The 12479-nt window shown below is 60.7% G+C and overlaps 1 protein-coding gene across 1 annotated transcript in view; it reads right to left on the bottom strand.

The window, feature by feature from the left end:
* Positions 1-1027: 1027 nt before the first annotated feature.
* LPCAT1 (lysophosphatidylcholine acyltransferase 1) overlaps positions 1028-12479 on the bottom strand; it is a 44002-nt gene continuing 32550 nt past the window's right edge. Inside the window, exons 8-14 of the mRNA XM_079143499.1 lie at positions 11874-11928; positions 9042-9124; positions 6237-6362; positions 5691-5844; positions 3955-4053; positions 2549-2690; positions 1028-1304 (exon numbers count right to left, since the gene is read on the bottom strand). Coding sequence (XP_078999625.1) covers positions 1120-1304; positions 2549-2690; positions 3955-4053; positions 5691-5844; positions 6237-6362; positions 9042-9124; positions 11874-11928 — 844 coding nt within the window. The 3' untranslated portion in view covers positions 1028-1119. The remainder of the gene's footprint in view (positions 1305-2548; positions 2691-3954; positions 4054-5690; positions 5845-6236; positions 6363-9041; positions 9125-11873; positions 11929-12479) is intronic.

The following is a 12479-nucleotide window of genomic DNA, read 5'->3' as shown; positions in this document are numbered from 1 at the left end:
TGCACAATGCCCAGATATGGAACCCAACTCATCTTAGGAAAAAAGAGCAGAGCCCGGCTCAGGAGGCACCGTGCGCCACAGGCTCCGAGGAGGGCGTCTGCACCAGCCCAGGATGGAGGTGGAGCGGCCACCACTCCTCCAGCCTGGGAGGGGCTGGGCACCGTGTCCCCAGAGGCGCCACCTGCACCTGCACAGGCGAGAGCCTGCAGTCCCCTCCCCACCGGAGGGTCAGCCACACTCAGGGGTCCTGCTGTGCTGGAGCCACCACAGAAACCAAGCAAGGGGGGAGAGGCCAGGGCCAGGGGCCTCCCTGCCAGGGAGGGCTGCCACCACCTGGGACAGCTCAGGGAGGGAGGTGAGACGCGGAGGTGAACGGACAGCGCCCGGCTCGGCTCTGCTGGTGCGGTTACCAGGGTTCCTCGCTGTGATCGGAGTCTAAGCGCTCACGAAGTAGACTGCATCGTATTCAAACAGAAATACCAAACTGGTAACATTTATAAAAAAGGGGATGTTAAAGGATCAAGGAAAGCAGAAGAGGCGTCCTGCGGCCAGGGGTCTGTGGCCAGGCTCTCCCTGGGCCCGCGGGGAACTTCCCTGGGAGAGGCCGTGAGAAATGTTGAAGCCCAAGACAGCCTCGGTCTATCAAAAAAGGGCTGATAAATAAATATCCTCTGACCCTAACGGGAAAAATGAGTAGAAAAACAATTTTCTCTTTTTTAAAAAAATGCTGAATGTGTTCCAAAGTAGCTAAATGAAGTTTATAAAACGCTCTGTGCTCCCGACACAGAAAGGCGGGCGATCTGGGACCAGGGCCAGGGCCACTCTGCTTGCAGCACGGGCAGCATGGCACCTGATTGTGCCACACACAGAGAAGGGGACCCGGCGAGCTAGGTGAGGGTGGGGGGCACCCGGGGGCACCCGCGGCCCCAGGCAGATGGCGCCCCTCACGGGGTTCCCTCCGAGGCTGGGCTCCCGACGCAGGCTGCTCACAAGGGAACAGAGCCACAACCCCGAGCCTCTGGAGCCTGGGTCTGAAGGGCAGAAGGAAGAGTGCACCTGGACGTCCAGGCCGCTGGAGGCAGGGTGGCAGGGGGCCCTCGTCCTCCGGGACCTTCTGTCCTAGTCCAGCTTCTTACAACAAGGCTTCCTCCCAAGGCCCAAGCTGTCAGGGCTGAAGTCAGCACAGAAGCCATTGGGGGTCAGCACTGGTGGGGTCTCGGGGCAGTGCACGGGCCCCGTCAGGTCAGGGCACAGATACTCCTCTGCAAAGTCGGGGTGCCTCTCCACAAACCTGGTGAAGTCGGCTGCAAGAAACAAAGGACCTTGGTCACCAGGCTCTTGAGGAGCAGACGCCTGACCCGGGCTCGTCCCCTGTGCCCACCTGCTATCCCTCCCCCTTCTGGGGAGGGCAGTGGACTCCCAGACCCCGGCTCCCCCTCACCCACTGAGCGGGGAGTCCACAGTGGCCGTGCTCCCTGCAGACCCCAAGCACCAAGGGCAGCACCAGCCCAGGCGATGCCGCCAAGCACTGGGACAGCACCACGCTCGCCTGCACGCTCTCACACTCACGGGCACGCTCACAGGCATGCATGCTCACAGACACATGCTGGCACGTACTTTCACACCCACCCTTGGGGGCTGACACTTGGACACAATTTTTAAGGTACACCCAAAGAGACGAATAGTGGCCATTTCAGAGACTCCCCATCTCCTTGAACACGTCTGCTCTTTTCCTCCAGTGAAAGCACACGCCGCCTTAGAGGAGCGGCGTGCCCTGCGTGCCTGTGTGGCCCGGCAGGCTCCCTGCCAGCAGTCCAGCTCCTGGCTGCCTAGGCCCTGAATCCACTGGCACTCTGTCCTGCATGCGCAGAGGCGGGTGCGCTGGTCCTTTTGGGGACAGACTGCTGCACCCACCTTAGAAGATGAGGGAGTGAGGACTGGGGGGCCCGAGGGTCACAGGCCACAGCCCCAAACCCATGAATGTCACGAAGGACAGCGTGTGTCACCCCTCAACAAGGGAGGGAGGTGCCCCGAGTTGGTCTGCCGATCCCACTGCAGTTCAGAGCAATGTCCTGGTTACTCCTCAGCATTCAGCCTGTCAGTGGAGCCATGCTGACCCCAGGGCACCGGCAGACACCCAGGTGTCCTCTGGGGGAAGACCACTGTGCCCGGCACGTGGGCAACAGTTCGGGAACACACCTCTGCTCTGCTCGGCTTTTCTTGACAGACCATTCCTGGGCCAGGCAGTGTGAGACCCAGGGCTGTGGCTGCTGGATGCACAGCTAGTGTCCCCAGGAGGGGAGACGCTGCCACCTCTGGACGGCACCCAGGGCCCTGAGCTCTCCAGGCAGGCTGAGCTTGGCTCTACGCTCCAGGCTCACCCTGACCTCTGAGGCACCACTAGGCCACGTGAGAGGACAGGACAGCCTGGAGAGAGGAGGGGACAGGGGCTCTGGTCCTGTCCCCAGGGCTCACCCCTTCTGTCACATCTGGGTGGCAGCCTTTGCCATGTGAATGCTCTGGGGCAGGTGGCCCCCTCCCCACTCACCAAACGTGATTGTCCCCTTCTCCTTCTCATCGATGGCCTGGAACAGGTCAGTCACATGGAGCTCTGCCACCCCCAGGGCGGTCTTCAGGATGCAGGACAGGTCACCCTCAGCTACACCACCATCCTCAGGTGACCCGTACATCTGCAGGGAGCAGCAGGGCATCACTGAGGCCTCCTTGGTCCTGGACAGGCCTGGTGCACCGCCCTGGAAACCCAGCTCCCAGCAGTCAATACCCCACCTCCTCAGAACCACGGGGCCCCCAGGCAGGCAGCACTCTGGGGAGGAGGCTGAGGTCCAGGCAAGGTTGTGCCTCAGGCCCTCTGACCTCCACCTCCTGGACATCTGGTACCCCTGGCCTGAGAGCAGGAGGCTGCCTATGGACTGTGACAACTGACCCCCAGACCGACAAGCACAGGGAAGGAGACACTCCGTCAGGAAAGAGGAAGCAAGCCCAGGCCAGACTTCCCCACACCACTGCTGCCTATGGGGATCGATGGACCCACAGAGGCGGCACTGGGCGGCAGAAGGCCAGAGGAGCCAGGCCAGCCCAGCTCTGGCAGAGCAGCGGGCCTCTGGCCCCACCTCCTGGCCACAGCCTGAACTGCGGCACCGTGGGAGCCTGCTTGGCCTGGATGTGCTGCTACCTGGATGTGCTGCCCGGAGGCCGGGGCTGAAGGCTGGGAGGAGGGCTAGAGATGCAAGTTTCTAAATTTGGATGGTCACCTAGAGGCTGTGGGAAAACGTGGGTAGCAGGGCAGGGCTGCAGCCGGGGTGACCGAGGGCTGGGCTCCCCCGCCAGGTCTGGGTGTTTCCCAGACGTGACCAGGGCTGCCCGCACGTGACCAGGGCTGGGGAGGGGTCCGGCCCAGGAGGAAAGGGCGTGTTGTCAGGAAGTGGTGGCCTGTGCTGGTGCAGGTGGCGGCAGGGACGCCAGGGGGCCCGAGGTGGCACCAGCAGCAGTCAGGGTGAGGAGGTGCCTGCAGGCAGGAGGGCTGAGCCCAGGTGGAGGGGCTGCTGCCCTGCTGGGCGGCCATGGTGGGGTGGCGTGTGTGGCCACCTGAGGGCCCCAGGAGGCCCTGGAGCACGCGCCCGCTCCTTTGGCAGGCACAGAGGACTGGGCCGAGCTGGGGCAGCTCCTTCCTCCAGAGCCCTGCTTGCTGGTCAGCAGCTGATGGGGCGGGAGGATGGTCCTGGGCCCCGCCCCGGGGAGTGCCCCTGCACCCTCTCAGGAGGGCACTGGCTAACGCCAGGAGGAAGCAGAGAGTGCCCTGGGTCCTTCGCAGACGCCTGCAAGAGTGGCGAGGCAGACGTTAGCCCGCCACGGTGAGCGCTGCGAGACTGCGTCACAGCCTGACGTGACGGGTCTAACCGTCCCCACAGATGGTTCACGAGGGGTCCCACTTGCCTTAAATGCCAGCTGGATGGTGTCCAGCGTCCGGGACGGCCGGCACACTACTGACAAGGCCACCACATACTCCCGCAGGTCCATCTTGCCATTTCCGCTCTGCAAGAGACAGGCTCTCAGGGGCTCGCCCTCCTCAGCCAGCAGTCCGTCAGCAGGAGGCCAGGCGCCGGGCCCCGCGGGCCAGGGCACACAGGGTGCTTGGAAGAACAGTCTCAGCACGGCACCCGGCGTGGCAGCGGCTATGCACACTTGTTTGGAAGGATGGTTGACTGTCAGGGCCGGGGACCACAGTGTAGCTTCTCAAGGGAACCTGGGCAAGCAAGGCCTGCTGCCCGCCGAGGCCGCGTCGCCGGACCTGCAGTCAGGCCGACGCTGTGCCAGGACCCCAGCCTGGTGGGGCACCTGGGCACTCACAACACAGTGAGACCAGGTCTCAGTTCGTGGAGCCGGCCACCCAGAGCAAGGTCAGCGGGACCCTCTGCCATGGGCTCCTAGGCTCTGCAGGACGTGTCACTGCGTGGGAGATAGGGTTGAGCTGGGGGATGACCACAGATGACCATAGGTAGGTGGATGCATGGAAGGACACATGCAGGAAGATGCCTGTCAGCTGGGGTGAGGGTGCTGGGCGGGGTGGACTGACCCTTGCTGCCCATGTTCCTTGTCCACTGCAGGCAGGGACAAGGACGAGTGTCAGGAAGACACAGCTCCTGGGTGCCCCCCAGGGATGTGGTGCCTATCCTGCAGTGGCCCTGCTCTGGCTCTCAAGGTCTGGGGCACAGGGTGCTGGTCTCGGGAAGCAGCTTGGGCACCAGGCAGGTGTAGCCCATACCAGACCCAATGGCTGCGTGTGTCCAGTTCTGGGACGGTTGGGCCTCTGGGTCTGAGCCCTGGGGGTGAAGTGGGGCATGCTCCTACCTCATATGATACTGTACATTAGACACAGCAGAAAATAAAAATCAACACCCACATGTCACTGTGGGTCACCTGGGGACGCAAAAGCTGACCCAGGGTCGCTGTGGAGAGCTTGGGCCCCCCGGGAGGCCTGAGCAGAAATAGCTGCGGCCCAGCTGTGCAGGCAGAGCTAGGCCCAAAGTGGCCAAGCCTCGCAGCAGGGTGTCGGTCAGCCGGCCACGGCTGAGAGGACGTGTCCTCAGGAGTGCCTAGGTCAGGACGACATCCGTGACTCAGGGACGAGTGTCCCCGGCACACACAGGCTGCCCTGGCTCTGCCAGCGCCACACGTGGCTCCCCGTGGTGTACACAGGACGCCTGCCCTGCCCTGAGGCCGGCTCCGCAGGACCCACGGTGGTAACCCTGGCCTGATGACAGCCAGCAAGAGCAGGCGGCTGACTTCCACCTGCCGTCACACCCACCCGGGCCCTGGAGGCCACCTTGCAGGGCCACGGTGACATGAACCAGACTCTCATTTGGCCAGCGTGTGATCGAGGAGGACTTGGGCTGCAGGAGAGGCTGGGCTGGCCACGCGGGGTCATCCTCTGAGACACCGGCTAACACCCCGGAGCACCAGCAGGTTCCAGGGAAGGAACACGCGGCGCTGAGCTCCTGCACACACCGAGGGCCGCGGCCGGCCTGGCGGTGCTGGGCCCGGGCAGGGCGTCCTCAGTGTCTCAGACCTGGGTGAGGTGTGGTCCAGCCACAGGGAAGGCCTCTTGTGTTCTGAAAAGCCCAGTGTCACCCCAAGACCCCCCTCAAAGAGTGAGAACCACTAAGACCCACCTCGTCGAAGAGTGAGAACAGGTCCTGCAGCGTGTCGGAGACGGGCACCTGCAGGGATGCAGCGAGCTCCGGGAGGCTGATCTTCTCCTGGCTCTTCCCCTGGGCTCTCTCCGAATATTTATCCAGGTCCTTTTCGAGTTTTTCTGGTTTCAGCCTAACAAAAAAAATGGGAGCGATTTCTTTTTCAAGACCATCAGGAGACTTGCTGTCATGTCTTGCAGCTCATCAAGACCCCAGGCCATCTGTGCGACAAGTGGGGAGTTGGCTGCCAGGTTGAAGGCATGCCCCAGCAGCCTGCGGGGACATCCGGGCTTCTTGGCAAGCAGGCATTGTGTCCAGCACCTCTGCCAGTTCCCTGGACACCCACGGCATCGTGGGGATGGCTGGTGCCCCCACAGAGGGTTTCTAGGGCCCTTCTACGTGGACTGAAGCTGCATTTAAGTGAACCTCAGAGTAGGCACGTCAAGCATCGCTTCCTGGGCCACCTGTCCTGTGCGCTCAGCAGCACCAGGTTCTAACCCCACTCAGGGCTCCCAGGAAACTCACCCCAGGCCCCGCACCAGCCTGGCAAACTCCAACAGGCAGGTGTCAGCAGGCAGGCGAAGCTGTCCTTCGGCCAGGGCCAGCTGGCAGTCCTCGAATGTGTAGTCAGTCACTGAGATGCCCAGGGCCCTGCAAGAGAGGGGTGTGTCAGCCATCCCCATATCGGCCAGTCCTCACATGTCAGCAGCTGGACAAGGGGCCGGGCATCCCAGGCACCCAGGTGGACAGTCACAGAGCAGCACCTGCAGGCTGCACCCGGCCGTGCAGCCACAGCAAAGCTCAGCCCTGCCAGGACCCTGCCCAGCCTGCGGGAAGCACAGAGGTCGGCCAGGGGCACCTGGAGCAGCAGGGCACCCACTTCCCACGGGGGCGCCTCTCCCAAGCCAGCTCCAATCACAGACGTCCATGCAGTGGTGCCCACTGATCACGCGCCCCACACACGGCTGGCTGCTCCTGAGGCAGGTCCGCCTTGCCGACGGGGAGCCACCAAGGTCCATGGCTTCTGATTTGCACCACGCAAAATGACGTTAAGTTCAAGGCTGAGCAAGAGCTTAACGTGGCCATGGTGGAGGCCGAAGTCAGAGTGGGCACATGACAGGCTTCCCAGCATGGGTACCGCCCAGCGGCTGCCGCCCAGTGGCTGCCAGAGCACATGCCCACTAGGTCTGAAGAGGGCCCGCGCACCCTTGGGGCCCTCAATACTGGGGAGCCCTGGAGCTGGAGAGCACTAACAGGAAGACCCCGAGCGAGGGCCTGCAGCCCAAGATGCCAAGGCAGGCCACGCTGGCATGAGCCCTGCAGCACAGGCTCTGGGCTCCGAATCCGGCTGCAGACCCCCGATGCACACCTGAGGCGACGTTCCGCGCAGCGGGAGTACTGGCGAGGCCGCTCCCTCGCCCACACGGGCACGTGGGAACCTGGGAGGGGCTGGCAGAGGAGCAGGCGTGGATCTCAGCTGCTCCCTGGGAATCAGGGTGTGCGCAGCTCCCGTCTCTGTCTAACTGAGCTAGACGCAGGGTCTGAGCTGTGTGGCCAGCAAGGGACCAAAAGGAAAGGGCGCCCGTCCTCTGGGAAGCAGAGGATGGGCCTTCCAGCCAGTCCTGCCTGGTCTGAGGAAGGGGACCTGGAACACGGAGGGGAGACTAGAGGGCTCTCTAGACGGGAGACCTGGCTCCAGGTAGCTGGCCTCTTCCCAGAGCCAACAGGACCTTCCCACAAGCTCACAGGAGCGTGCAAGGTCCACACCGGACTTGTGTGTGTCGCGGGGGCCCTGGGTTCCAGTCTCAGCCACGCTGGCCCAGCCCTGCAGTCCAGCCACTGAAACGTGGGTGGCGTGGGCCCACAGGGCTCTTGTGCAGCAGCGGCACGTGTGCCCCTGCTCTGAAGCTGGCACACACACGCCCCGAGACCCACACGGGGACAGACAGCACCGGGTCCTTCGCCAGGGGGCACTGCCCACGCCAGCCCCTGGCTGTTCAAGAGGGCTGAGTCAGAGTCCATGAAAACCTTCTGCCTGCTCAATGCTGAGTCCATGAAAACCTTCTGCCTGCTCAATGCTGAGTCCATGAAAACATTCTGCCTGCTCAATGCTTCCCGTGGAAAACTGGACAGCAAAGCAGGCCCGACTCCCCTGGGCACCTCTGTAAGCGACAGCTTGTAGCAGCTCCTGGGAGGGCCTGGGCGCTACCTCACGGCGTGCTGTCACCTTGCTGTATGCAAGGGCAGGTGTCTCAGGACACCACGGGAAGGCAGGCGGAGGCCAGCACAGGGCACCCTTGCCCACCTGGTTCCCAGTGGGCTGCACAGTGATTTCAAGAGGATTCTGAGCCTCTGAGGGGCCGGCCCTGCCAAGCTGAGGGGTCCTCAGAACTCGTTAACAGCGCTCCAGAGCCACACAGAGCACGCTGGCCTCGCTTGGCGGGTCCCCAGAGTGCTCACGCCACAGCAGAAGCCGCATGCGGGGCTGGCTGGGGGCAGACATGCACACCCGTGTCTGGCCCTGTTCCCGCCCAAGGCTGATACCTGGTCAGAGCTGCCTGTGGCGGAGGCTCGAGGGACTTGGGGGACAGAGACTGTGCCACCCCATCCTAACGGGCATGTTCCCTGGGAGGGAGAGAGAGGGAACGTAAGGACCAGCATGCCAGGGGACCTGGCAGTGTGGCTGAGCACTGCGACCTGCTCGGGGAGGTGGGTCAGCAACTCAGGGTCAGGAATGGGCGGTCCTGCGCTGCAGGGGAGGAGCGTCAGGTACAGCTCAGGCACGAGCCCACACAGGTCCCGGGAGGAAGCAACGGAGGCACCCGAGGCATCGTGACTGGGCTGGATGAGGGGACGAGGGGGAGGGCACGCAGACCCTGCTCCAGACGGGTGGGCACGGGACGCAAGCAGAGCGAGGCCTGTGGCCCTGGTGGGGGACCCTGAGGAAGCCAGGGGGCTGGTGTCGCCTGCCCACTCATGAGGCACCTTAGGGACTGTCCTCTTAGGAGGCCCAGCGGAAGTCCACCCTGGGCCTGGGAGGGGTAGGAACGCTGGCTGCCTGTGTTGGTGGTGGACTTGGGAGGCCCGGGGTGCAAGGCCCAGACCCGAGGCTGCCAGGGCTGGTGCTCCCGCGGGCCGGGTGGGCTGCGGCGGGAACATGGGATAGACGCCAGCGGAGCTTTGGAACTTGCACAGTGAAGCGAGAGTTGACCGCCTTCTACAAGGCGGACGAGCCAAAACCCCCAGCCAGGAACGTGGCTGCCCGTTCACCTCACAGACACCTGCTCTCCCAGGAGCGGGGATGGGCACGGGCACGGGCAGCTCACTCACTCGGCCATGACGCGCCGCACGTTGCTGGCGTACAGTGCAGGGTTCCTCTTCTCCTCCTCGGATGGGCTGTACACAGGGAGGAACTGAGCACAGAGAAAGCTGGTCAGCCGCAGCAGCAGCCCAGCCTGCCACCCACCTGCTGCCTTCACAGGGTTGTGGGCCGCGGGGTGAGGTCGGCCAAAGCCCAGTTGGCAGTGCCTCACACACACCCACAATGCACGCACTGCACGTGCCCACAAGGGAAGTGCTGAATATGCCACGATATACACACTGCACACACCACGATGGACATACTGCACACACACCAACGTATGCACTCCACACACCCACGATGAACTCACTGCACACACCACAATGTACTCACTGCACACACCACAACGTATGCACTCCACACACCACAACATATGCACTCCACACACCCACGATGAACTCACTGCACACACCACAACGTATGCACTCCACACACCACAACGTATGCACTCCACACACCACAACATATGCACTCCACACACCCACGATGAACTCACTGCACACACAACGTATGCACTCCACACACAACGTATGCGCTCCACACACCACAACGTATGCACTCCACACACCCATGATGAACTCACTGCACACACCACAACATATGCACTCCACACACCCACGATGAACTCACTGCACACACCACAACATATGCACTCCACACACCCACAATGTACACACTGCACATGCCCCAATGTATGCACTGCACACACCCACAGTGGATGCACCACACACACCACAATGCATGCACTCCACACACCACAATGTACTCACTGCACATACCACAACGTATGCACTCCACACACCACAACATATGCACTCCACACACCACAACATATGCACTCCACACACCCACAATGTACACACTGCACACACCACAATGTATGCACTCCACACACCCACAATGTACACACTGCACACACCACAATGGACATACTGTGCACACACCAATGTATGCACTACACATACCTACCATGTACACACTCCACACACCCACAATGAATGCACTGCACACACCCATGATGCATTGCGCACGCACACACACACACACACACACGTGTGAACACTCCTGCATCTGACGCCCACCACCCTGCTCCTCACTAGGAGCGCCCACGTGGACAGGACGCCCCACTCCTCTGCACGGTCAAGTCTGACCTTGTGAGGGGAGGGTCTTGGGAGGCTGAGGCCTTGTTTCCACCTCTAGGTTGCTGTTTTGTGCGATGAACTACAGTTGTACTTGTTTATACATTTGGAAGAGACTCTCGGTGGCCTTCTGTCACCTACTGCATCTTGAAATTAAAATTAAAAGTCGCAGATGCATGGTGCCTGACCTAAATGACTGAGATCACGTACCGTGGGCGACCCCGTCATGCACAGAAAGGTGGAGACTCTCCCCCTGTGACACGGGAGCATCCAGAGGCCTGTCAGCGCCCTGGCGTAACTCCACACTTGACTCACTGTTTCATTTAAAAAGTCCCTGAACTGCAAGGTGCCTCACCTCAGCCCTTACGTGAGCCACTTGAGTACAGACAGGGCGTCTCACAGTCTCTCCACCTCCTCCCGAGATGAGCCATCGGCTCCGACAGAGCTGCTCAGAACCAGAAGCCCCAGTACTGCCTCCCGGAGCGGCTGAACAGGCCCCTGAGCGTCCAGCTGCGGGGCTCCTGGCTGCACCAAGACTGTCCTGGCCTGTGGTTCAGGGTGTTGCAGCCACAGGGCTGACCTCCCACAGCAGTGGGCAGCCTGGCAGAAGGCTGGGTCAGCTGTCCAGCTAGCACTGCTCTGCGATGCTCAGGGGAAGGTGCGGAAGGTGCAGAGGACGCACCCTGACTCCAGGCACCGCGCCGCCTCAGGTCCCTTTTCGATCCATTCCTCGCTTACGCTAAATCCTACAGTGCACACACATGGCCAAGCGGTTCAGCCAACAGCACGCATCAGGACCCGCAGGCAGGCCACAGTGTGATGGCCAGACACACTTAGCAGGATGAACTCAGTGGTACCAGTGCCAGGTAAGATTAAAAGCAGTTATTGCGTATGTGCCAGTTTCTATGCACTTAAGCATAGACTAACCATAATGAAGGCTTAGCTTCCTCATTGATTTTAAAAAGTCCTGTCTGAATGATCCAAAATCATGCAAAAAATTAATTTATTGGTGCAAAGTAACCAGGAAGATGCTCTAAAAAGACCTGAGAAATGTATGAGAGCCAGACAGATGACAAGAGACACTACAGCCCAGAGCACAACACTGACACAGGCTCTCCACAGCTGGTCAAAGCCATTTCAACAGGGCACCTGTAGATGCCCAAGAACATTTTATAACATTGCATCTACAAGGCTCTAAGCTAAACAGCTGTGTTTTTTAAAAGTTTATTTATTTTTATGATGTTTCATTTTCTGTTTTTAAGTTTTTAATTTGTTTTAATTAGTTATACACAACAGTAGAATGCACTTTGCTACATATATAATGGAGTATAGTTTCTCATTTTCCTGGCTATAAACACTGTTTTAACACTGTGTCTACACAGCTCTAAATTGAACACTGTTTTAACACTGTGTCTACATGGCTCTAAAATGAACGCTGTTTTAACGTTGTGTCTACACGGCTCTAAGCTGAATACTGTTTTAACAGTGTCTACACGGCTCCAAGCTGAACGCTGTTTTAACACTGTGTCTACATGGCTCTAGGTTAAACACTGTTTTAACACTGTGTGTCCCTGGACAGACCCAGTGAGGCATGCTCCTGCATAAACCATAAACCACTGGACAGAACCCGACGAGACCTTGCCAACATCTGACCACACGTACCTCGATTTCCACTCGATTGTGAAACTGGCACAGCGTGAGCCACAGGATTTCCAACCTTTAAGACAACATTGAACAGATTGCTGACACAGGTGAAAAGCTTCTCTGTTCCTTTGAGTTGAGTTACTGCAGTGCTGGAATCTGCAGGTCGCTTCCCCGCTTTGCCCTCCAGAGGGCGCTGTTAGGCAGGGAGTGGCCCTCGGAAGGGCGCAGAGGAGCCCAGTTCAGGCCAAAGTCCCGCCGGGAGGAGTGGAAAGTGGTCTTCAGTGTCCCCATGCGTGTCCTGTCTCTGGCTCTTCCACAAGCTGCCCACTCCTGCTGCCTCCTGCTCAGGGATCCTCATCTGCAGACACTGGCCCCAGCCACAGGCCACGCTCTCCAGAGCCCCGAGTGCTGCCGCTGCCCCTGCAGCCTGGCTCCAAGGCTCCCGCTTACCGCTGGCCTCAGGACTCTGAAGTGGGCAGGCCCCAGAGCGGCTCCAGCCCTACCCACAGCTGCTGCCTGGCTCTCTGCATGGGCCCATCTGCCCCACCGTGTGAGCCAGCTGCAAGTCCAGGACACAGGACCCCACAGAGTCCCTCCCTGGCCCTTCTCCCAGTCCACCCTTCA

Source organism: Sciurus vulgaris, assembly GCF_902686455.1.
Source record: "Sciurus vulgaris genome assembly, chromosome: 6".
Lineage (NCBI taxonomy): Eukaryota > Metazoa > Chordata > Mammalia > Rodentia > Sciuridae > Sciurus > Sciurus vulgaris.
This window is presented reverse-complemented; position numbering and strand designations above follow the sequence as displayed.